We start from the raw sequence: 27,153 nt of genomic DNA, 5'->3' as shown, positions 1-27,153 counted from the left end.
CACGGTTATACGCTTTTACGTACGTACGTACGTGTGTATGCGAGTGCATCGCTTACGTACCAGCAACGCGTTGGGCTTAGCGAGATAGTATAGGTACGTACGTACCTACATTGAAGTGCGAATCGAATGAATATTCCGACCTTCCGGTTCTCCGTACGAACCGAGTAAAAATGAATGTAGAAATTGAAAAAAGTGATGAAAGAAAACGAGAAACAGAAATAACTGAATAAAAAAAGATCGGTCTAATTCGCGGAATTTCCGTCGTCGGAATAGCTGCCGTGTATAAATGCGAAACCCGCGTGTATAGTATCAAGTTATAAATCGCACGTTTTTCGCTCCTGACGCGTCATAATTGAATAGAATTTATGAAACCTTTGGTAAAAACTGTGCAAAAAGATTTGCAACGTTCTACTTTGCACTTTTTTTTTGTCATTTTATTCCCTTCGTTTAATACAACTTTCGAACGATGCCGTGTCGCCGTTTTTCCGCACTGCACATGTTCGCGCTACGGGGAACACCGATACGAGTACGTCGATAGCACCGATTCGACTCTGTTCTATCAATGGAACTGATTAATTAGAGACGTGAATACCGAACGATTTCACACGACGCTCATATTCGACGTGAAATAAATTACCGATACACATTTTACGCCGCGTGTACTACGGACTGCAGCGTCTGCGACCCAGATATCCGTTTCATCCCGCGCTGATATGCGGCCATTTTTCGAATAATTTTTTTTTTTTTTCTTTCTTTCTTTCTCACAACTTATCAACGTTCATCGCGATCGTTCGCCCCGATTCGCGTGCACGGATAATCCGCGTTTCGAGTGACGCAAATTTACCACCTCCGAACTAGGCGCATCTCTTTTTTCTTGTATACTCGACTGCTTTCGTTACTCGGAGGTCGATCGCGAAGCGCTGCGGATAAGAATTAGAGAGCAGATGAATCGATGCGAGCGAAAAACTGATCGGAAGAAGCGCGCGAAAAGTACGGGGATAACCGCGAGGAGAGCGCGACGTCGGGTCCTCGGAACCTTGAATAATGTGCGTGTCCGCGGCATTCCTCCCGATGCTTTCTAATCTACGAAACGACCTCCTCTCATCTCGTCTCCAACCGCGCTCCGGAGTCTCTCACGTTACTCTACGCATCGTACGTACGGAAAAAGCCTACGTCGCTCATCCGACCAACTCGCCGTATGCACCGCCTGTAACTCGATGAAATTTTCTCATCGTATCACAGCGAGCGTCCGGAAATCGGATTTTCCGATTCCATTTTTTTTTTTTTCTTTTTTTTTTTTCTTTGTTTTCGTTAGAAAATTTTCGAGCGCGGGAAAACAGCGAGCGAAAGATTGAAGAGAAATTCCGGGGGAATACGATCCGAGTCTAAGGTTGTCACGATTAAAATTAAATCACGAATATAACCAGGCTCGACGGACGATCGCTGCAGCCCGTTGGTAAAGTGTATTACGTGTAAAACTTAGAAAACAACGACGTCACATCGAGTCCCGAATCTGAAATCCAAAGATTTATTACCGAGCTGCCAAAGGCCACTGAGACAATAAAAATGTATTAGCAACGCTTTTTAAATAGATATAAATTACGTGACATGTAACGCTGATCTTGTTGACCGTCGCTGAGCGAGTCCGTTGAATCTTAAACAACGAATTCGTCGCCTGCACTCTCGCGTGAAACCGAATTATAATTATTATTACGACGAGTAAGATTGACAGATATCGGAAAACCGCGACCAACTCCACCGACTGATCGGGACGCACGACACGAATCATTTCCCGATGTAACACCGATGCGTGTGTATATTTCGGGTAAACGTCATAAATTATAGATAGCAACCCCTGGGTAATTTCGGTGAACGGGGAGAACAGTCTCCGTACGGGAGGGAGGAAAGGATCCGCGAGACGCGTGCGCTTGAATGCGAATATCAAAGTAAGCGGGCCGAAATAAAATGGAGACGAGCAAAAAAAAAATATTTTTGATTTTGAGAAACTCACGCTTTTTTCCCCTCTACCTTCCTCGACGAAGGGTTGCTAATACCGTTACCTACTTCGAGTGAGAAAAAAACAAAAAAAAAAAAAAAAAAAACACGGAGTCGCCGATATATTGTATACGGCGTGGATTTCCCGCTGGTCCTGCGCCTGAATTATTATCATTATTATTTTTTTTTTTTGTTCTTGTTTTTTTGTTTTTTATATAATCTTTGTTTTATCGTTGATGTATATTTTTATTGGACCACCGGATTGCCGGAGGCCACGCAGACGTCCTCCGACATATTTTTCTCTAATGGATCGCGGTGACGGAGACGCCTCTGGGCTACGGAGCGCGGCTGAGGTGGCTTCTGAATATATGAGATAAATCGTCCTCGTCGCACAGATCGATGCTAATGCCAAGAGGATTTTAACGTATCCACGCCTCGCCGACGCACTTTCGAAAATTACAAAAATCTGGACGATCCAATGACGACGAGTCTAATTTTCATTATACGCTGAGCACAACACGGTCCTTTGTATAACGGCTGTTTTACGCGTACTTAAACGGGCGGCGTTTAGGGTTCGCTGAAATGCTCCCGGAGGAGCAACGCTGTGGACAAGTTTTCCCCCGGGGTTAGTTTCTCCCCCAGTCTTGATACCGCGGCTAACTCGACGTGACGCGTATATGTACCGGTGTGTGCGAGGGGAGGTTATAAGCAGGCTCGGGGATGAGGTGATAAGTGAGTTTTGTGATCTGTTGAGTCCGCGAACGGTGGCAGCACTTTATATATATTTGTATACCGTTTCAGGTTACACGATCGTCATCATCATCCCCGTAATTCGACTGGGAGATTTCTAAAGTATTCCTTAACATGTCACCGTTTTTACCTCAGCACTTCGTGACTGATGGACGTAAAATGTAAAGAAGATGGAGTGATTGAAAAAATAAGAAACATAAAAATGGAAGCTTAAAGGGGTGCGAGCGAGCAATTTTACAGCGAACGACGAAATTTTTCTCGCAAGACAAAAAATTAGTATTCCTAGAACCCCCTTACCGGTATACCATATCTCCCCTTCCGTATTCTCCACGATGATCTCGTCAACGAGGAATATTACGTTTCTCTTGGGGAGAAAATTTTTCTGTCACTTTTTGAAAAAACGATAACCATCGTTTGCATTAACGGTACGGGACCATTTTTTTCCATGCTCATTTATTGGATTCGAGTTTTTTTGTTCTCTCTCTCTCTCTCTCTATGGTGTTCTGGGTGGCTATCTCCAGAGTCAGAAAAATAGGAAGCCATCACCGACCCCCGGTTTCCGCAATTTGGCGGACGACGACTCGAGACGGTTACACAACGGACGAGATTTTCTCAGGATTATATTTGACCACCGTCCACTGGAACGATAGAAAAATTTCATATAAGATATCGCCGGACGAACCGTAACGACGGGGGACACATTTTTTCGCACTTTTCGCGTCGGTGTAGGCGTAGCGGCGAACGTCGAGAGAGATGGGAGGGAATATTTTTCGCGGGGTTTTTGGCTTGAAAGTGGCAAAGTCCGTACGAGAATGATTACGGAGTGCGGAGGATGAGGCAATAGTTCGACTCGCGTGATCGTTGTTCGCGGGACAAACCTGTTAAAATGCAAAGGCGCGGTTAAACGAGGTCTTCCTCGCTGGATATTCGGCGCAACTCTTTAGTATTCCGCGGTTCGACTCACGCCCCCTTTACGCCCCCCACCCATCCCCCGGTCCCCCCGCTCTTGTAACATGTTCTTCGCATTAATATACCACGGCTTAAGACAAAAGCGACGATCGGCCGCCACCTTCGCCGAAGCACCTCCGACACCCACACCTCCTATACCTGTACCGACTACTTCCCTCGGAACTCGCCGCACGTCCGACCGACCGACGTATATTTTCGTTAAGTTGACGCCCTCGAGGAGTCCGTTAAATTGGGGATTTTTCCTCATACATACCTCACCGCCATCTCCGACTCATACCGAAGACCTTTAAACTTCACCTGCCACTCGCCGGGACTCACGATATTCTCACAGGTATTTTTCTCTGCGGAGATTTATACCGGAATTTCGGATTTTTAGATCTTTTGTCTTCTACTCGCCGGGCTGTAAGCATCTCGTGAGAAGAAAATGAGCCCCGAGTCCGAGAATATTCGTTCACCGGGTCGAATAATTAAAAGTGACAATTAATCTCTCGGGGTTCCGGAAACGCATTTGGGTGGAAAGGGAAACGTATGAGAAAATCTCGGCTGGATCGCGATCGTGGAAATTGGAACGCCTTCGAGATTACCGATTTCAAATAATTCCCTGTATTGTATAATTGGAACGTGAAATATCTTCGCTTTTAATCTGCGGTGACGAGCAACGGTCAACGGATGATGTCGACCTCTGGTTTCAGTAATCGCGGTTCTCGGCGCCAATTAGGGCCGCGACTCCGCGTCTTATAACGCGCGATGCCTTTCGGTTAAACTATTTAGCGCGGTTAACGCGCCGCGTGTTGATAACACAAGCGTATCTTCGCGCTTGACCTCTACTTTGCAAGCTCCAATTATTCCCGTCGGTCAAAGATGTAGAAATTCATAATTACATGCGTACGTAAACATATCCACGAAACGCTCCCTCCTATCCTCCACTAAAAACAGGCTACTTGCGAAATCACCCCGATATTTCACGTGTGACTTTACATTTTCGGTGCAATAAAAGTGGAAGAAAAAAAATAAAAAAAAAAAAAAAAAAAAATTTTCTCCACTCTCCACATCGAAAGCGAAGAGAAAAGCGTATCGTATATCGTAATAATAACGTAATTCTGCAAGAGTTGCGCGCAACGTGTAAACCACGTTCCACAATTTTAGATCAAATCTTAAATTATCTTCGCACGTTCCTCTTTTCTCTTCCTTTCTTTTTTTTTTTTTTTTTATTTAAACCTGACCGAGTTTTTGCGGAATCGCTCGCAGCCTCGCAGCTCGACGATGATCGGTTGGCCGAAATTCCGCGCAAGCGCGCCCGAAACTTGACGCCCCAGTTATTTTTTATTTTTCTACAATAAACTGAGAAGTTAAAGCTCTGACTTTAGACCTGAGACGCCAACAATTACCGCAAGCTTCCTAGTGTACATGTTTTATCTGCAGCTACCTATAAGCGTGACATTTAAATTCCAGGCGTGCTCTGAGAGACGCCTCATCGCACACTCCGCTATTATACAAAATAACTTTATAACAAATGAGTTTCACGTAAAGCTAGTTTTTTTTTTTTTTCCCCTCCATTATCGCGGTCCTTTTTTTTTTTTTTTTTTTTTTTTTTTCTAGCTTGTCTTCGAAAGTTTCGGCCATTTTTATCCGTAGTCGACGAACAGCGATGAACTTTTTAAAAGAAATTAAAACAAAAAATCAAAATCCCTGACTTGAACATTTTTCACAGAAGTGGTTTAATTACCTGTACGTACATACGAGAACGTTTCACTTGAAGCGAGTCGCCTCGTACGGTTCGAGACTTTATTCATCAACGTCTCACGCGTGTGCATGAAAAAGATCATTACGTTTACGTGTAATATAAAGTGCAGGACGCACATAATCAAACACGGCGCGCCATCGTCCACTTTAGGCATTCTTTGCCCGGTTGTGAGTAATAGCGGACGCCGTATACGGGCCATTCCACGTGAACCGGATCAGTCACCTCTCAGATATTTTTTTAATTTGGCATGTCGATTGTCCATGGGGAGTTAGATTTTTGTGCCAAAGGATTTTTGAATTAGTGCAAATTTCGATTTATTATAAACAATCGAAAAATTGAGAGGCGGTTTCTTTAAAAAATCATAACTTCGTCAAAAATGATGTTAGATTTAATTTTTTTTTTTAAATTTACGCGGATGAGGCTATAGATTTATGAAAAAAATAAATGGTGCCGAAAAAGTTTATTTATCATTTGTTTATTTGACAATGAATTTTTAAATGATTTTTAAAACACTGATGGATAGCACCGAAAAATTTAAAAAAAATGCTGACATATACTTTGAACTATACTACAGCCTGTGAATTAATTTCAGAGATGCGTTCGGCTTTGTTTTCGAGTAAAAAATCATCGAAGTTGGCGGCGCGCATAAATTCGAGCTCGTCGACGCCTATGCGCGTGATGACGCGCGTCGAGCGACAGAGACCCTATCTACTCTCTACGGACGCTACTTGGTGTACGCTCGACCGCGGTATTCACGAGTCATTTTCGCGATGATAGACACCGTTGAAAAATCTGGAAAAAATTCCATAGCTTCCCCATAACACGGCAAAGCCATAGAGTAAGTTTCAGAGATGTGTTATTTCTCGTTTTCGAGATATCCGGACGCATTGGGACTCCGCGCTCGCTACTTGGTAGACACTCGGCGGCGGAATTCACGAGTCATTTTCGCGATGATCGACACCGTTTAAAAATCTGAAAAAAATTCCATAGCTTCCCCATAACACGGCAAAGCGATAGAGTAATTTCCAGAGATGTGTTATTTCTCGTTTTCGAGATATCCGGACGCATTGGGACTCCGCGCTCGCTACTTGGTAGACACTCGGCGGCGGAATTCACGAGTCATTTTCGCGATGATCGACACCGTTTAAAAATCTGAAAAAAATTCCATAGCTTCCCCATAACACGGCAAAGCGATAGAGTAATTTCCAGAGATGTGTTATTTCTCGTTTTCGAGATATCCGGACGCATTGGGACTTTCCATGCTCGCTACTTGGTAGACACTCGGCGGCGGAATTCACGAGTCATTTTCGCGATGATCGACACCGTTAAAAAATCTGGAAAAAATTCCATAGCTTCCCCATAACACGGCAAAGCCATAGAGTAATTTCCAGAGATGTGTTATTTCTCGTTTTCGAGATATCCGGACGCATTGGGACTTTCCATGCTCGCTACTTGGTAGACACTCGGCGGCGGAATTCACGAGTCATTTTCGCGATGATAGACACCGTTAAAAAATCTGGAAAAAATTCCATAGCTTCCCCATAACACGGCAAAGCCATAGAGTAAGTTCCAGAGATGTGTTATTTCTCGTTTTCGAGATATCCGGACGCATTGGGACTTTCCATGCTCGCTACTTGGTAGACACTCGGCGGCGGAATTCACGAGTCATTTTCGCGATGATAGACACCGTTAAAAAATCTGGAAAAAATTCCATAGCTTCCCCATAACACGGCAAAGCCATAGAGTAAGTTCCAGAGATGTGTTATTTCTCGTTTTCGAGATATCCGGACGCATTGGGACTCCGCGCTCGCTACTTGGTAGACACTCGGCGGCGGAATTCACGAGTCATTTTCGCGATGATCGACACCGTTAAAAAATCTGGAAAAAATTCCATAGCTTCCCCATAACACGGCAAAGCCATAGAGTAATTTCCAGAGATGTGTTATTTCTCGTTTTCGAGATATCCGGACGCATTGGGACTTTCCATGCTCGCTACTTGGTAGACACTCGGCGGCGGAATTCACGAGTCATTTTCGCGATGATAGACACCGTTAAAAAATCTGGAAAAAATTCCATAGCTTCCCCATAACACGGCAAAGCCATAGAGTAAGTTCCAGAGATGTGTTATTTCTCGTTTTCGAGATATCCGGACGCATTGGGACTTTCCATGCTCGCTACTTGGTAGACACTCGGCGGCGGAATTCACGAGTCATTTTCGCGATGATAGACACCGTTAAAAAATCTGGAAAAAATTCCATAGCTTCCCCATAACACGGCAAAGCCATAGAGTAAGTTCCAGAGATGTGTTATTTCTCGTTTTCGAGATATCCGGACGCATTGGGACTCCGCGCTCGCTACTTGGTAGACACTCGGCGGCGGAATTCACGAGTCATTCTCGCGATGATCGACACCGTTTAAAAATCTGAAAAAAATTCCATAGCTTCCCCATAACACGGCAAAGCGATAGAGTAAGTTCCAGAGATGTGTTATTTCTCGTTTTCGAGATATCCGGACGCATTGGGACTTTCCATGCTCGCTACTGGGTAGACACTCGGCGGCGGAATTCACGAGTCATTTTGGCGATGATCGACACCGTTAAAAAATCTGGAAAAAATTCTATAGCTTCCCCATAACACGGCAAAGCCATAGAGTAATTTCCAGAGATGTGTTATTTCTTGTTTTCGAGATATTATTGTGGCTTAATATGTCCAAGTAGCGCGCGCGGAGTGCCATATGCGTCCCTATATCTCGAAAACGAGAAATAACACATCTCTGAAACTTACTCTATGGCTTTGCCGTGTTATGGGGAAGCTATGGAATTTTTTCCAGATTTTTCAACGGTGTCTATCATCGCGAAAATGACTCGTGAATACCGCGGTCGAGCGTACACCAAGTAGCGTCCGTAGAGAGTAGATAGGGTCTCTGTCGCTCGACGCGCGTCATCACGCGCATAGGCGTCGACGAGCTCGAATTTATGCGCGCCGCCAACTTCGATGATTTTTTACTCGAAAACAAAGCCGAACGCATCTCTGAAATTAATTCACAGGCTGTAGTATAGTTCAAAGTATATGTCAGCATTTTTTTTAAATTTTTCGGTGCTATCCATCAGTGTTTTAAAAATCATTTAAAAATTCATTGTCAAATAAACAAATGATAAATAAACTTTTTCGGCACCATTTATTTTTTTCATAAATCTATAGCCTCATCCGCGTAAATTTAAAAAAAAAAATTAAATCTAACATCATTTTTGACGAAGTTATGATTTTTTAAAGAAACCGCCTCTCAATTTTTCGATTGTTTATAATAAATCGAAATTTGCACTAATTCAAAAATCCTTTGGCACAAAAATCTAACTCCCCATGGACAATCGACATGCCAAATTAAAAAAATATCTGAGAGGTGACTGATCCGGTTCACGTGGAATGGCCCATACCTATATGAAATGGTATATTATATACAAATCTATATGCGTATAAGCATGCCGTCCGGAGATTGCGGCGGCAAGGATGCAATAGCGCGCGGTTTCGTCTGCGGGCCGGTTCTTAAGCGAAAGACTAAAGGATATCAGCTGACTCGGGATGAAAATTAATAAAACCTCGTGCATGCGATGTGACCCGTTTTCTCGCGGTTAGCGAAGCCGCAACGTAAACGCTTGCGGGTTACGGCCGTTGTTTTATTCTCTGTGAATTACAAATGTTTCTTTTTTCGCATTTTTTTTCTCTTTTTTTTTTCTCTTTTTTCATTGGATTTCATCCCGTTTGCCATACGCGTCTCAAGATTCCTGTAGATTCCCGAAACAAAAGCAATACGATTACCGCGAACGTAGTGTACACGATAATAGCTAACGATAATTTTATTTGCCTAAAGATAAAACGTGCGTATACTGCGGTTTATTTTTATGCTGCCATGTATGCAATTGGTATGATCACTTACTCGTAATGTATAGTGTTTTATGTTACGATATCACATATTTTTCTCCATTTTGACGCAGCATTTCATACTATCAAACGTAGCGTTGTGTGTCCATGAATCATTTTACTCGGAATACTCATTGTAATTATAGGCCAGTCGTACCGGGTGTGTTCCTGTTTTAAAGTGTTTCAAGTGAAATGTTTGACGGAAGTGTAAGACGGAGGCGAATTTATTACAGATGAAGAACCGACGGCAAACGTCGCATCGGTTACCGTCGAAACTCCCTTCTAAATTCGATGGGCCGAACAGAGATTAGAATACGTGCAAGTACCATGTACTGGCGACGCCATTTTGAAAATCCCGTTTCTTCGGTTTTTCAGCGTTTTTTTTTTGCCGCTTCTTCGTAAGTGTAGAGCGGTGGCGGAGCGGGTAGATAAAACTGCTGCACATTGTCCCGACTCGCTCGACTCTCGACTCTTCTTGACTCGAGACGAGAACTTGGTTATTCCGGAAGAGTTTTGCAAAGGATTTTCCCGCTAAGTCCGGTCTACGATCTTTTTCGGACAACTACGTGCTCGTATTCCGACGATACTCTGTATATATGTATACCCTTTCCCTCCCACGAGGCAAAAGCGCAACCCAAATACCCGATTCTCTTCCAACATCGCGACTAAACTCTGACGGTATATAAAAGCGCACGGATATTTCGTCCGATCTTTGTTTTTTCGTTAGATACTGGCAAAGTTATACTATACCTCGGAGTCACAGCTTACGGGTATGACGCGGAGAGCCGAGAGATACATGACTTTCGTGTTTTTATTCTGTGATGAGAATCTGCGCTTCGCTCGTAGAAAAACGTGCGGTTATTTTGAAATGGCCATTTGAATTTCGTGCTATGAAAGTACATAGGTGTCGGTTATTTAGAGCCTGCTGCACCTGGAGATCGGGTCGTACGGAACGTCAGTGACCTCGCGAACGTCGGCTTCGAAGAACCTGGTCGGATCTTTTGCGGCAACGATTTGAGGAGGACCGTATAGCGAATAATAAACGCGATGTACAACGTGGGTGGATATGAAGTATGGCGGAGAGAAGGCGGGGGGGGGGGGGCGACCGAGGGAGAAAGAGAGAAGGGAAAAACCGGTGTAGATGGGCGAGGAAGGACTCTCGATTCTGATCCTGAATTTATATCGCGTATTTAGTTTGGAATTGGTAGTTTACGAGGTACGCGTGCGAGCACTCGATGATACGCGGCAAACATCGAATAGACACGTCGACGACGCTGTGGCCTCTGGTGTTGCACGATCGCTTGCCACGTATGGCCGACGGAAGGGGGAACCCCGTCCCCGAATCACTTTTATTATTCATCTCTCTTTATCGGGGTTATGGCACTTTTGTTTCGCCCGTCGAAAACCAAGGAATCCTCCTCCTTTTCCTCTTCTATTTTTCAGCCCTTTTTCAGAGAGGCTCAGAGAGTGAAAAATATCTGAGAGGGTGTTCATTTCTGATTTCAGAACGATGACCTGGTATTCGATGCGGAACAGAAAAGCGAAGGCGAAGTCGTACCTCTGATCGAAACCCAAGAGAAGTCTTCGCTGTTTCATAGGATCAAAAGAGGATTTTTCGATTTTTGGGATACCCCATCGGAGAACAAAGAAACCACTACCGAATCTTACCCGCGACCCTCACGTAAGCGAGAATTTCTGATCAGCGATTCGTCTAGGTTACAAACAATGAAATCTATCGAATCACTTTCATTATCGCCGTGATTATCATCTTTGATTCACCTTTTTTTTCAGCACCGCCCGATGACCGGCGAGAGGGACGAGACGAAGATCAACGCTACGATGATCTCGATAAACCCGACAGTGACGTAGGTGATCAACAGCAAACGGACGACTACTACGATAATGCAGAAAACAATAATGCTGATATTCCTACAACGTCGTTGGAGAGAAAAACTCGCGAGAGTGGCGAAGATCTCGTCTCAGAGGTAGGTGAAAACTTGAAACCACGTCGAGATCTTTCCGATAATGGCGATGAATCTGAGGTGAAAATATTTAACGTTTGTTCAGCACCCGAACTCCGTAGACGCCGGTGTCGGTGATGACGAGGATTTGGCAGGATCCGGAGATGCCGAAGGAAGTGCTTTCGAACCACCTGATGAGAAATTCTGGATACAGACGAAACCGACATTCGGACGTTTGGCTTGTACGTAGAAACGTACAGACTTAGACATCGTTTAAGCTGTGTCCGCGTAAAAGCTAAATCATCATTCAATTGAAATTCGTTTTTCTCGTCACAGACGTCTACCGCGCCGATTTCACCATCAACGAGCCCTTCAGGGTCGATTACGTCGACCGCGACTCTGACGAGTTTAAGGAACTGAGTAGGCAGGTGACCACCGCGATCAATCGTCTGTACGCAGAAAAACATCCGAAGTCGCAGGCCTACTCCAATATTCTCCACTACCAGTGAGTGCTTTCGAATCGGTCGATCGCCATTTCTTTTTTTTTGTTTTTTTTTTGTTTTTTCTACCCTTTTTCCTCACTCTGTATCTCCGGAGTTCATCGATGATTCTCGTTTTCGATTTACAGACCAATTAGTTCTGACCCGCTCGCGACGCGCGTCTCCGTCGACATTGAATCGGAACGATCGGACGAGCCGAAACACCGTGCCATCCTCGAGAATCAACTGGCGCTTCACCGTCTGGGTGATATTCAAGCAACGCCTGAAAACTTAGTATTTAGAATAATGAAAGGTGAGTTTTCCCTCGTCTCATTTCTCGTACACCAATATTTCTTGAATTGAACAGACCGAATCCACCCCAACTTGATACGAATCGGTAAGAATTCATGAATGAAGCACGAAATTTATTTTACAAATTGTTCGCACGGATTGGGTAGGATGTTTAGACTGATTCTTGGTATGATGTAGATCGGTGAGATCCATAGATGCTACCGTTTATTCATATGGTTTTGCACTTATTTTTTCATTTCAATACCACCCGATCTGTGAACGATCTATCCGTCAGACCGATCTGCGACGCTATGCGATTATGTTACGGAATTCGAATGTCGCACCGACTCGATGTGCGTGCCTCTCAGTGCAAGATGCGACGGTTGGAACCAGTGTCCGGATCGTTCGGACGAAGCTAATTGTTCACCAGATGAACTACCACCCACTACATCACCGGAAGTCACAACGATCCCAGCAGGTAAGGAATTATTTACTTCAGGCGGTTCTTTTTTTTTCTCGTTCACCTGATATTCAGCAGGTATTTACGTCGAGGGATATCATTTATAAATTCGTCAATTTCGGGATATTATAGCTGACTTGTATGTCTGTGACTCTAAACAGTTCAATAATTCGGCGTAACGTACTATCAAATATTTCAACTTTCGAAATTTTCTTTCGATAACAATGATTTTTCTTTTGTTTTTTTTTTTCTTCCTTCGTACAATGTGAATAAACGGTCGATGGGTTACGAGACATTTTGTAAATATCACACTGTCACGTGTGACTATATAGATATATATGTATATATGTAGTTACCTATACATATAAATATAGATGTACATATCTATTATACTTTTTCTGCACGCATGAAAATCTTACGAACTGCACGCACGCGTAGCACAAAAAATAGATAAACCAAACATGTATAGGTGCTGCAGCCTCTCGTACTAATGAGTACAGTAGATTTCTTTGCTTTTACAATTAGTCCGAATCACTATTTATACTACACGTCGAGCATTATCAACGTTACGTGTAACTGTACATTTTTGTGTCTACTCCCCCCACCAACAAGTAAACCAAAAAAGACACTTTCCATCTTCTCTCTGTCCATCCGTTCTTTCCTACGTTTGAATTTGGAACTTCTTATACTCACGTAACCGAACTTGTTCACCTCCGCATACTTTCTTCATCTTAGCCTACTTATTTTTTTTTGTCCTCGCCAAACCACATGTATCGTCAAACGATCTATAAAATGACCCAACCGTAACCTCCAGAGCCGACTACTTGGGGAACTACTACTTGGAGATCTACGCGCGTTTCGGAATCATCATCTCCAAGAACTTACAACGAATATCCGTCGGGAAATACTCTAACCCCGCGCCCTCCGTATGAAGAATATGGCCCGGTCGGGCGGGATATTGAGTTCGACAGATATCCGAACGAACCTAGAATCGGTCAGGGAAATGAGTACGAAGAACCAGTTTCACCTGTGATCCCCAGCTATACCACGGAAACTGAAGCACCCGACGATTATGATAACTATGGGACCGATCAACCGAGATGCAGAGGTGACACCTCCTTCGTTTGTAGAGATGGAAGTCAATGTCTTGCGGTTGTTCAGAAGTGCGATGGGATTCAGGACTGCGATGACGGCAGCGACGAAGAGAATTGTCCTCCACAAGGTACTAAAGGGAACGCAACGCAGAGTGGTTTAAAGAAGCCTGCAGAACTAATACATATTAAAACAAAAACAAAAACAAAAAAAAATCGTTTGAATTTACAACTGTTACACATTTGTCTCTCACCATTTCTCGTATCATACATTCTGCTGCAATTGTTGAAATCTAACACGCTTTTGTAGTTTTTTTTTTTTTTTTGTCATTTCGTTTTTCATTTTCTCGCATGTTTTCTTCTATTGTGCTAATGTCTATGGTCTTTTGAAGTAATACAATTGTTGTCCAATATATTGCTTTGAGGCAGTGGGGATCGATCGCTGCAAATTGCAGCATTCTTCTTGGATCAGGTACGATGAAAGTTGAGCGATAGGGAATGATATGGTGTCACGGTTGATTCGCTTTTTAACAATATTAAATATCCCCTACAGTATCTAAGGCTTTTATAAAACGGGATGAGGATAAATCAGCCGACATTCTCCAGTAAATTGGTTTTGATTTATATGATTAAAAAAATGAAAATTTGCAAATGGCCTGTTCACTGTCAGAGGATGTCGTTAATTTGGATACGTGTTACTAAAAATTAGGCGTAAGGAATAACAAATTAACGTGAACCGAAAACACTTCGACCTTGTTCAAGTGCGGGGTATTCTGAACATGAAACAAATTCATCGCCCAGAGTTCAAATCTCTTCTGTAATGAGAATTGAACGCAGGCGATGAAGTAGGTACCGTTTGAGACAACTGCGAGGTACTCGCGCAGTATTTCGAATCTTCTTTCGTTCACCTGCTATTTTGGAATTTTCACAGTTTGCGAACCCGATGAATTCCCCTGCGACGTCTCAAGATGCATCAACAACAACCAGAAGTGTAATTTCATCCCAGATTGTACAGACGGTAGCGACGAGCACGACTGCCCCGAACCACCACGTGAGTTTTTCCACTTTTCTTTTGAAAAAAAAATTCGTCGTTCGTACTCGCCAGATTTTCAATTTTAAATGATACATTCGTTTCGCGCGTCTTTCGCGCCGATAAAAAAAGAGGTCTGTGTCGGTTCGTTCGACCTTTTTTATGGGTAAGTAACACGTCGGATTGTCGGGAAAGATTTTACCGACGTCGCGGTGAATGCCGAAGTAAACTGAAGATATCCTCCTTACCGATACCACCGACATCATATGAGTATAGGGTACATGTATTGCTACGGTAGAGACGAGCAAAGACGAGCCTACTAATCGAATTATGGAAAACGGAGCGGAAATAAAGTGATCATAGAAAGTCATTTCTCGCAATAACGATCGACTCTGTAATTATGAAAGAACAATACAGAAATTATACCGACCGAATTTTCTGAATATCTGAAAACAACAGTCAATACCGCTGTAGGTTTTTTTTTTTCTAAATCTCTAGCTTCGATTTCCTCAGTCTCTCGATAATACGGAAAATTCAATTTGTTCAATGGTCAATAGACTCTGGTTTTTTCGTTATAAAAATGAAAATAAATATAATGAAAATATTCGTCTTCAGTTCGACGAAATTAACAGCGTTGTATGTGTGCGTATTTAGAAAAAATTTCAAGCGTCGACTTGCTCCATATTCTCCTCGATTAAAAAGAGAAAGGTCACGTAAAACTATGCAACGAGGGCGATCTCTTGAATATTCAAAAGCAGACTACGCTCTTTTTTGGTCGGTGATGGTCTGAAGGATCATCGGCTAGTCAACAGCCCGGAATCGACCTGTTCCGGGAGGGGCTCTAGTTTGTGGCGCGATTTCCGTAGCAAACTTTCCGCCGTCATTGCCATTTCCGTTTCCTTGAAACGGTCTTTTTTTTTTCGTTCCATTCACACCCCTATATTTTATAACTGAGATTTTTTGCCGATTTTGGCGGCAAAAATTTTTACCCCGACATCCGGATCGTATCCTTCGTGCGCATTATTTGTGGACTCACCTTCGCTCTCAATCAGATCCGATTGGACATCAACCTTTTAGGAAAAAAGAAAATTCTCCACCCCCATCACTCTTCGCGTACGCGATTATCACAGTTTTTCAAAAAAGATCCCTTCTCCTTTCTGTCAACGCTTCCGTGATCTATAGTAAAAACCCGCGCTATATTTAATAGTTATGATCGACCCGCGTGACCCGTCTGCTAGTCATTATATAAATCAAATTATACGATTGCCTGCCAGCTCATTTGGCGTTCCGTATTCTGCAGTATAGCAAAGAAAGGAGGGATGCTCATACTTGTCTTCTTCGCCGTCTATCTTATTCCTCTTTACATACCTGTATACATAGTATCTATATAACATTCGTTCTTTTTCTTTGACTACAATTCCACGGCTATAAATACTAACGGACACGCACCCCCAACGGCTGGTTGCCCGATCATAGTTTCAACCTGCATGATGCTCAATCAATATTCAAGTATTTACCCCTTTCCCCCCGTGCCCCTTCGTTCGCCCCTCTTTACTTTTCCTCCCCCTCCATAATCCGCGTATGAGTAATAGGAGAACCGCCAGCTTTCGCTGCGGAACCTTTCTTCCCTCCGCCCCCTCCGCAATACTTTGGATGAGGACAATTATGAGGTTTACGAGTTACGGCGGCGGGGTCGAGGGCGGGAGAATCGCGACGTAGCGACAAAAGGAGACAGAATCGGAACGAAAGAGAGGGTGATATTTCTCAGCACGCTAGGCACCGCCACGACAAACGTCACTTCCTCAGACTTGAAACATTACTCAGGGATGGGAAAGAAACGACAAAGGGGGGGAGAGTGTCCCACGTGGACTGGGATCCTTGCAATCGAAGAAAATTATTTCAGATGAAAAAAGAAATTCCTCAAGTTGTTATCTTCACATTCGTTGTTTTCTCATCGTATTATCAGGCGCTTCATTTTTTCTATAATTTTTTTCCCGTATTACGATAATTTTTCTGTACCGTGGCGGTCTCTCCGACCTACCCTAACGTACACCGAATACACGCGAGTCGAGAATTTCTCATATTTATTCCACATGTAAAAATATGTGAAAAACTTACGTATATCGTACAGATATTATTGTCGTATGAAAAATGATTTCGGTCTGCGGGGGGTTTTTTTTTTTTTTTTTTTTGTATTTCTTTGTTCTTCTTATGGGCATCATTACGGACAAAGCCAAAAAAGTGAATGGAAGGGAAGAAAAACTTTGGAGCGGAATCGCGGTGATTCATAATTTAAATTGCGAAATATCATCAGGTTCAGATTTGATGTACTCATACTTATTATACGTATCTCAGCCTGTAACTGGGTTCTAACTTTGAAGTAATTACACCGATGAGTTATGTCATAATGACTATACGTAAAGGTATTTGGATAATTTAAATTACGCTCTCGTGCTCTTATATCGTTTCGATTTTATTTATTTTAATAAATTTCACTACGCGATCTTCATACCGGCGTAATTAAATCGGGCATTTTTTTCTACCTTTACCCTCTTCGATTTCGTCGGCATAGTTTCGGGCAAAAGTCCCTCTCGAAAAACAACCCTGGAGTAAAATGAATGTACGGAGAAATTATTCGAACCGGTGAAATCAAGTTGGACGTAAATTTTATCGGCCGACTCGAAAAAGTAAAAAACAAAAAATCAAAACGAAACAGAAACAAAACAAAAGAGAAGGAGAAAAAACTGAACGCCGATTGCGAGGCGTCGGTATTGTCGGGAAGGTTCGAGGGGGGGCGGTGGGGTTTCGGAGAGGTTGTTTCTGCGGTGATTCTCTGATGAGAGGTTGTGGATTGCCTTCCATGGCGCGCGTGTTTTCATCAAGTTAAACGTATACAGCTATACGGGGTGCAATATGTATAGAAATTTACGCGCATATATATATATATCAGGACTACCGAACATTTTAGAACGTGATTTTTGGTATCATTGGTATACCAAGGTCGTAAACGCGGGATTAAACCAGCGGGGTACGGATTGGTGGGCGGATCCGCACTCCGAACAGGGGACAACTCTAACGCCTCGTTGGTACAACGTGTATACACCTCGTACCAATTCCCTGTTACCTTTTTCTTTCCCTTTTTCGGCCGTCCTTCTCTTTCCTCCATTTTTATTACCTTCTCATAATTTCTCGAATATGTCCGCGAAAAACGCAATCGGAAGATATTTACCCGCGCGTATAGGTAATACGTACCCACGTGTCGGGAGATTTTTCAAAAGAGTCAAGATAATTGGATAGAAAGAGATATTTCAGACGTCTTGTTCTTATTTTTTTTTCTTTTTTTTTTTTCTCGTTAACTTACATTATCGCAGATCAGAAAATATGTGGGGAGTCTTGTTGTAATTGTTCTCGACACGGTCACCTTGGGATCTCGAGATCCTTTGGGTAATTAGTAAATTCGTTATTCTATGGTGTAGTTAGCTCGGCGCGATCCCCCGCCCCGAGGGAGGGAGGAGGGGAGGTATCGGAGGGAAGGCTGCGGCGGTTGTGGAACCCGGGCGCAAAGAACTACGCGAACGAGTTGAAGAAGTCCATTAGTATGAAAATGGGGCGCGGGAGCTGCTGCTCGCCTTGAATAAACATCTACCTCCTACGAATCCTTCTGTCCATCCTTTCGTCCCTTACGAACGTCGACCATCATACGCCATATTTTAACGTCCCCATTTATTCCTCCTCCTCCTCTACTTCTTCTTCTTCTTCTTCTACTTCTTTTACTTCCACTGCGTTATTTCGCATATATTATACCGTACGGAGATCCCGTCCGTGCCAACCATCGCCTCCAATTACCAGACATGACATTCCCATTCAGATTTTGCGTATCAAACTCCAAGGATTCTGGTCCACCCCTCTTTCTCTCTTTCCCTTTTTCTCAATTTTTCTCTCCTTCGTTCCAATGAACTAGAAATTCGGCTAGCATGTTTCGATAGAAATTCCAAGTCTTTTAACAGAGATTTTGCAGAGCGTCGAATTTCTTTCCCTTTCATTTTATTCAGTCGTTGTACATTCACGAGGTTATACCTACATACATATACGTATACGTCGTATACCTACCGCAGCAGATATTCAACGAGTGTACAGAACAGTTATGAGCTGATAAAGCGAGCGCTGCTGTACGGATAGAACATGATCTGGAGAGCTCATCTCATTGTCAGCTCGCATCTTCGTGCATTGCCCCGGCTCACGGTAGCTTAATCAGCGAATTTCTGGGCTCGCCGCGGTGGCGTTGACGATTACCAACACGCCGTTCGTTTGTCGGCCTGGACGCCGACACCGAAATACAGTGGCGAATGAGCGCGAGCAACGGAGAAATTAATAAAATCGAATATGAAAGGTAGGCGCGCGAACTCCACGAAACTTCAGATTACCGCGGCGGGAGAATTTAACGGGGATTATCGCGCGGGTGAGGGAGGAAGTATCCCCGAGGTGCGCGCGCTATCAGGCGAAGTGCACGCCGGGATATTTTATACCCGCGTTCAAAATACTCCTGGAGTCTAAGAGTAACGCTAAAGGGCGACACGCGGTGATACGGGTTGTTCGGCCTGTGAATCGCGAAAGTGTGCGACGTGTCCGCGTCGCACGAACGAAAGAAGTCAGAATACTGTAATCCTTTGTACAATTTTTCCGGGGATTCGTTTTGTTCTTTACGTCATCCTTCTTTTTTTTTCGAGATCCGACGAGGGTTCCCATTCGGTAGACGCCACCTCGTTGATACCACCTGAAGAATTATTAGCCGATCGGGGTAACCGATACGCCGAAGAATCAATGAAAGTATCCGTACATATCGGTCTTTGTATATAACAGGGGAAAGAGAGTGAAGATCGCGGTCCTTTGATAATCGACGCGCAGGGTTCTTGAGGATTTAAGCTGTCGTAAGATCGGGGGAGAAAGTTCTCGGAGAGATCTCGAGATCGGCGACGTCCGATCGAACTCGTCCGCCATTTTTTTAATTCCTCCTCGTTTTCATCTCTTCTCTTCTCCTCCGTCGTCGTTGATTCCCTTCGTTTTCTCGGAGAATTTTGCGCCAACGTCCGAAATATCGTTTACTCCACGAGAGACGGAAAAAAAAAAAAAAAAAAAAAAAAACTACAATCATCGCTCGTCTCGCGCGATGTGTAAAACAGTCCGTGAAAAAGGTCTGTCGCGTCCGTCGGTCGGTGAAAAAATATTAAAATAAATTCTTCCTTTTCTTCTGTTGTATAAAAAAAAAATAACAAAAAATCCAAAAAAAAAAAAAACAAAAAAACCGAGTATCGCTACCGCGGGGGCGGAGATGCACAGACGTTGTAGTACGGAGTCAGGCGCCCCCCGTTCACGTCCACGTTTATACCACGCGTCGTATTGCACGCCGATCATCGGAACTCCGAAGCTCCGAGCTCTGCTCTCTCGTTAGTCGTGTGCGGAGCTTGCTGTCAGTCGTTGAGGTGATAGTCTACGAGGTAGTCGGTCACTCTGTTCTCGCCCTGTTCCATTTTACATATTAACTTTACGATACAAATATTTGAAAGATCGTTCTAACCGTAAGATCGCCGATTTTCGGTCAGCGGTCTTCGTTGCCTTTCCTTTTCGGAATCTATTTGAGTTTTTTTTTTTTTCTTATTTTCCATCACAGTTCCGGTGGGTAGAAATCGGCGGTTCGAATTTCAGCGATTGTCCCCCGCAACGCATCTGGTCTTTATTTTCGAAACAAAAGGCAGAGAAAAATTGCAGATGATTTATTCGATGAAACGATTTCGCATGCCACGCGCGGATTACGTACTCGTATGAAATCCGAGCTCCGTGCATTTCGTATTCGCACAATAAATCGTACGTAAATTACAAAGTTTGGATCGCAGACGGAACTGCAGATGGTATTTTAAGGATTCTCTTCGCTCCGCGAACACATCGGGGAGGAATTTAATTTTCTAGAGATGAAAACAGTCCGGTTTCGGTTTCCCGCCCCGCGTTACGCCCACCTTCGCTTACGCGTGTATACCACGAAGCGGTGGAAGTTCTGGCGCGCCAATATTCAAATTCGATTACCGAGGAAAACTGTGAAATTGGAACGGCAAAAGAAAACGGAATTCAATCCCGCGGAAATTATTTTACAGATGAAATAATCGTCGATCTACAAATCCGGGGATTGCGATGTCTGATCGGCTGATTAATTTCTCGGTTATATATGATGCAGGTTTCCTTGAAAATAAATTGTCGAAATTACTCACGTTCGGAAATTCGATTTAAAATCAACTTCCCGGCGGAATCCTTGCAAAAATTCAACTCGGTCTTTTATAATACGTCTATTCGTATACGAAATTCCCGAGCTTTTCACACTGTGCGGCGTGGTGCAGATCGAATTCTTATGTATATTAAAAACGGTACACCGAAAGTCATTGAAATAAGGAAATACGATATCATACCCGAGGAGTATAATGAAATCCGAGTGTTCGAAGAAAAATTAGGTGTACAACGCGTCCCTATAACGTTGAAAAAATATAAAGTCGAGATATTCGAAGAATCGCGTCGATGAGCGTGTATTCGCCTAGCGAAAAATTCAGGGTGCAATTTTCTCTCGTCCGCGATTTCGGTGGGTCGCAGATCTTAAAAATTTCAAATCGAAGAACGAGAACAAGCCCCATGGCGTTGTACGGGCCGGCCGTTACGAGACTGTAGAGACATGAAATTAAGAAATTTAGACCGGAGGAGAAAAACGAAAAACAAACGAGTGTAAGAAAGAAAAAGCGAGCCTGCGGAGAAATGTGAAACGGAGGGAAAAAGCACCTCATCCGTGTACACCGCTTGCGTAACTACCGGGAGCTTTTTATTATTCAAATCATCCTGCACGCACAATCCCTGCACAAGCGGACATATCGTTGTGAGACGTGGGAGAAGGGAAACGAGGTACCCAGTTGAGTTTGTTGCGCTGTACGAAATAGGTTCCCCTTGTTTTCCAACCGCGGTATACTTATTCTAAAATCTAAATATGTGGACAATCATATTGTACACGCGCGCGAGCTTATCTACCGCGTGCACCTCCCAAATTTTCTAGCCCATGTTTGTTCCGGGGAAAGGTGCACACGAACACCTATTTTTCGATTCTATTTCATCCTCGTAATCAAAAGCCGAGAAGCAGAAGACGAGAAAAAAAAAACAAAAAAAAAACAAAATTGTCGACGAAATAACGTGGGAAAGAATAGAAGACGCGAGCTCGGAGCTCGGATTCAGCGCTGATGGAAAAAAAATGAAATAGTCAAAAAATAGAAAGAGATGAAGTATGTTAATTCGATTTTTTTTTTCCAGTTCGATAGATTCGATTCCGAACCGATACACACGTGGTAATTGTTATGCATTTCTACCCACCGTAGCGCGCCTAATTTTTCCCTGTTTTATTCCGTTCATTTTTACGTTCAATTTTCGAAATTGAATAATAAAACGACATCGCAACGCGTCGCACTGCGGGCGATTTATGGCCTTGTGTTTTCGATAATCGCAAATGTTTTTAGTAGGTGGTCCGAAAATATACACGACGAAAATTACATGCGACGACGAAAATAACGCTCGTGATTTACGGTACATAAACTTACCACGTGAAACTTCGATTGTGCAACTGACAGAAGAAAAGAACACGTACTCAAGAAGTAAAATAATAAAGGAACGAGACGACACTCGATAATAAGAATACGAACGAGAAATGGGAAGATCAAGATGTCGCCTCTATCTGGTGACGACACTCTTACTGCTCACGAATATCGCGATTGCAAATTCTCAAAGGCAGCGGCAAAGACAGAGGCAGAGGTACCATCGACCAGGTAACGCTAACGAATTAATTCACCCCACACGTATTCTCCGAGAGAAATAAGAACGAATTTACGGAAATTAAGTAAAATCGAAGAAATATGTTCGCACAGTAACAGCGTAATTCGGATAGCGATTTAATTGTCGTTTGGTTAAACGATCGCGGTTAGGGAATAATCAACGACTCACGGTAAGATAATTGAATCCATTATTTCAATCCTTTTCTAATTCCTAGAGGATTCTCTCCGTCTTCCGCGTTACACCGAGCGGAATTGAAATTTAAGAAGAAGGAGCGAGGGAAAAAAACGAACAAAAAAAAACAAAAAAAAAAAACGAAAGAAACACAGAGCCTGTGTACTATTTCAATTGCAAATGGATAATTTCGATCGAGTTTTTTTCAGTTATTATAGGTAGCATTGTGATAGTTATAATTATTCATATCGGTTAGCGTGAATCGCCTGCGAGAAGAGTTTTCTTTTCGTCTCTCGATAATTATTCCATTATCGATTAGGAATAATTAATAGTAATTTTCGATCGCTCGATCAAACGGAAAATAGAAGAAAAAAGAAGAAGCATGCCGACGAAATCGCGAGCGACCGTTCTCGATGATATTCGCTATCAGTAAGGTCGTTTTCAATTCGCGCCTATCGTAAAACCGTTCTCTATCATATCTATCTATATCGCAACTGTTCTTACACAATTGCAGTTTTCTTCATTTCTATCATATGCATAGTTTGCAGTATTGCAATTGCGCTGGTCAGATTTTGGCCGCGGTATTACTTGGGGTACACGGTTAAAAAAAAAAACCGCTAAAAACGTCCGAATCAAATTCGAATGTTTTCCCCACGAAGCGAGGGTATTGAAAAATTGAACTTCCGCGACGAATCGACCGCGTAAAGCAATCGATTGCTTTTGATCCGAATCGGTACACGTATTACCTAGGTACGGAACAAAGCTGGACTTTCTGTTGAAACGCGTCGACGTAAAATTGAAAAAAAAAAAAAAAACAACAACAACAACAACAATCTATATCCAAACCCCGCGAAACAGCGTGTTTGGAAAATCGACCTACGTGCGACCGTGTGTGCGAACGTACGACAGGTATACCGCCTACCGGCGTCGCGACGCCGCTCGTCGCTGGTTTGAGGCGCGGGACGGATCGCGTTGAAACTTGAATGGGTTTCTTAATCGTTACAATAGCCTCGCGCCGCTGCTGCTGCTGCTGCTGCACTCGAAAACACCGACCCCTTCTCGCCGAGGTATACCTGCAATATGCCATCTTGGGGAGAGGGTTATATTTACTCTGAACCTTATTATATACCTCCGAGTCGCCGTTATAATACACGAGAGCTGTTTAGAAAATAACTTACTTACGTCTGAGAACTTAATCGGGGCCACAGACCAGACGGAAAAGGTGACACGAATATATATATGGCTTTCACATAGGTGTGCGCGAGGTTCAACGCGCGGTGTAATAAAATCGGCCGGAGGAAAAGAGATGAGAAAATTTTGGAAATTGTTATTTTTCGTTCACTTATTCATCGCTCCCCGTACAAAAGACGAATATATTCAGCTTTTCGCGTACGTCTGAATTTTCCTAATTTCTTTAATGCGCGTACGAAGGTAAAGTGGAGCGAGTAAAAACGCGATGGAAAAAGAAGGGGAGAAATAAGTAATAAAGAAATTGATTGCGACGAAACGGTCTTCGCGGGGTCGTGCAAGCTGGCGTATCCTTGTACAGGAGGTTACCTCCGTTCGAGTACGGAAATGACGCATACGTCATACTCCGTGTGTACTTCCGGTTTTACACTCGAATCGTTTGCTCGTCGAAGCTTTCGCGAAATCGATAAATCGAAACGCGTAGATTTATTTCATACGTTATACGAGCGGAGTAAAAACGGACCCCGTCACCCCGCGATACTTAATTTCGAAACTTATTGTTGGCCGCTAAAAAGCCAACGTTTAGAAATTATCCGAGAAGTATGAAGATCAATGAATATTTATTTCGAAAATATTTTATTTTTGTTCGTCTTTTTTGTCTCCCCGACTTTCTGAAATATCCTCTCCATTATTTACTGCGGGGAGGTGAATATCGCGAAAGTGCAGAGAAACATTCGAGTTTACCGCATGTACCCGAGGGTTGCGAGTGGATGTAGTAATGAAATTTAGAAGAAGAAAGAAAAAGGGAGAAAAAAAAATATGGATAGAAAAATAAATGAATGAAAAATAAAACATTTTCTGCTAAAAAAAAGTACACAAGACTTCTCCTTCGTTGATTTTTCACCAAATAAAAATCTATAAAATACAGAGAAGAAAAAGGTGAACAAAAAAAAATGAAGAATAAAAAAAAAAAAAAAAAAAAAAGGGAATAAAACTAAGGAGAAGTAGCAGCAGAAGTTGGGAATAAATAAATTCGATAGGGAAGCTACATGTGTGCCTGGCGAAAAGTGTGTTTGGTTTGGGGAGGAAAAGAGGGACGTAGTCGCGACAGGCGGGAGGAGAGCGAAAAAGGGGCCTGGAGGCGAGGATAAAATCTAATAACCTTGAAGGCAAATATCTGCGGGGGGATGATGGTAGCGCGCCAGAGGAAAATCCATCGAAGATTGTTGTACGGTGGTCGTTTTGTAAGTTTGGTTGAGATCAAAGTGACGAAAAACAGGACACAAAAAAACTAGGGGAAAAAAGTGAAAAGAATAGAAGGATTCCGACCATCGAACGGGGTAAAGATCTCTCGGAAACGACACGCGTTATGAACTTCACGTACACATAGTCAGGAGGGAAAGTTCAATTGCCTCTTGTGTAATTAATTCATATAGCTTGTCAGCAAAATTCAAAATCCTAATCGACATTAATTACGTCACGCCTAATTAATGGACAAATATATTTACCACCCGACCTCAAGGTCGATCGGTATGTAGAATTTTAATATAGGTCAACGATTCGGAAAACCGGCTAAAAAAATTATATAATTTTTCAACGCGCAAATAATTATAACGCATCGATGAAAATGTTCATATATATATATATATATACATAAAGATTCAAAAAGAGGAAAAAAATTAAAATTAAATCCAGCAACGATTATCATGACAATATTTGCCCGGTTCTTCGCGGGTTTGGAAGTCAATGGGAGTTTTAGGTATATATTGTAATGGAAATTTTCACGCGGGGCATCATAACGAGGCCAGCCAACCATTGAGAAGAAGAGGAAGAGGCTGAGGTTAAAATTTTTGCACTTGTCTCTACTCGGGTTCTTCATATTCTTTCTAGTTCGCTTTTCATCCGAAGACAGATGTGCAAAATCCGACGCCTCGGCATTTTGCAATTTAAGCATCCGAAGAACTTATATAGTTACGTCACTTGCACCATCTCGTAAGCATAACGTGTACGTTGCCTCGCTTATATGCACATAGGTATACCGTAGCTGACTTTGGCGTGTATTTTGTACATGATCGGAGCGAACAACCGTTGTCTCACCCATGTAACGACGATACACGTGTTACACCTATACCTACGCCCGTAGGTAACCGAACCGCGAGCAACCCCTGATATGCTAAACGACGCTAAATGTAAACGTCGATATTTCCACCGCTATTCGCTCCACTAAAATATATTTAACCAGGGCTAATTACTGTAACTATTGTTTTTTCTACCTACGCTTACCTGCGCACAGGTGTATCCGTGTACACGGGGTATACACGGACTCGATCCGAACTCGAATTTGACGTTAATATCACATCATGCGCGTACACGTTCCTAGATTTCTGTTTACCGGGTGGAATTTTATTTCGTCGAGATCGCGTGAATCGTTATCAAATTTTCGAAGCGGACCTCGCTCTTACGTCGGACCTATACGAGGACTCGAAAGAATAATTGATATTAAATTGGCGGTATTATTCGGTAGACGTAGGATGACATAGCCCCGCGGATTCGAACTAGTCGGCGCGGCGTTTCGTAGTTGATGTATTATACATTTATTTAAATTGCAACATTTACAACCTTATTCTTCGTCTTCAATTCTTGGCCGAGGGCAAACCACCGACCGATGACCTCTTCGCGCGGTACGCGTACATACATATATATGTATATATGTATGTATATATATACACTCTCAATTAATCGTCTTTGCGACGGGATAGTTTTCGCTGAATCAACGCTATCCGTGAATTTATCGCTCTAATAGAAGAAACAAAAACGAATCGCACTCTCAGCCTATTTTTCTGTTTTTTTTTTTGCCTTCCCACAACTAGCCGTTATTAATAACAATGACGAACGCCCGTAAAATACCCCTTGCGGCTGCAGCGGGTCAAACGACGGGTATTCGTATCCTCGCCGAAAGAAAAAAGAAATAACCAGGATAAAATAATCCAGACTTTCGGTGAAAATAATTCGCAAACCGGAACATTAATTGTAAGAGTATTCTTTTATTCTCCTTCTAGGCTTGTAACATCGTATTTCTGGGAGGCTGAACGCGTGCAAAGTTCGACGGTCGTATAATATACATGTAGTTTTGGATTAAATATCCCCTGTCGAATGATAATCATCGAATCGAATATTCTTATCTCTCGTGGTTTTTGATTCTGAGATCGTACCGTCGATCAAATGCCAGTTATAGTCCTACGTGCCGCACATTCCG

The 27,153-nt window shown here is 42.9% G+C and overlaps 1 protein-coding gene across 44 annotated transcripts in view; it reads left to right on the top strand.

Annotated features, from left to right (window-relative positions):
- LOC105689010 (basement membrane-specific heparan sulfate proteoglycan core protein) overlaps positions 1-27,153 on the top strand; it is a 99,744-nt gene that overhangs the window by 23,143 nt on the left and 49,448 nt on the right. For 36 of the 44 annotated variants that reach the window (XR_007277476.1, XR_007277490.1, XM_048652287.1 and 33 more), the window contains exons 2-9: positions 10,882-11,056; positions 11,167-11,360; positions 11,443-11,578; positions 11,673-11,841; positions 11,965-12,128; positions 12,402-12,584; positions 13,381-13,788; positions 14,589-14,708. Coding sequence is in view for 42 of the 44 variants with exons in the window: in XM_048652287.1 (XP_048508244.1) it covers positions 10,882-11,056; positions 11,167-11,360; positions 11,443-11,578; positions 11,673-11,841; positions 11,965-12,128; positions 12,402-12,584; positions 13,381-13,788; positions 14,589-14,708 (1,549 nt within the window). In the remaining 2 variants the exon portion in view is untranslated. Of the gene's footprint in view, positions 1-10,881; positions 11,057-11,166; positions 11,361-11,442; positions 11,579-11,672; positions 11,842-11,964; positions 12,129-12,401; positions 12,585-13,380; positions 13,789-14,588; positions 14,709-20,048; positions 20,183-22,127; positions 22,532-27,153 lie in introns of those variants that run through there. The other 8 variants (XM_048652331.1, XM_048652328.1, XM_048652323.1 and 5 more) reach the window with 6 other exon arrangements.

This window comes from Athalia rosae, chromosome 1 (assembly GCF_917208135.1).
Source record: "Athalia rosae chromosome 1, iyAthRosa1.1, whole genome shotgun sequence".
NCBI classification, from domain to species: domain Eukaryota; kingdom Metazoa; phylum Arthropoda; class Insecta; order Hymenoptera; family Athaliidae; genus Athalia; species Athalia rosae.
Note: the sequence above shows the minus strand (reverse complement) of the source record. Positions and strands in the feature narration are given on the sequence as shown.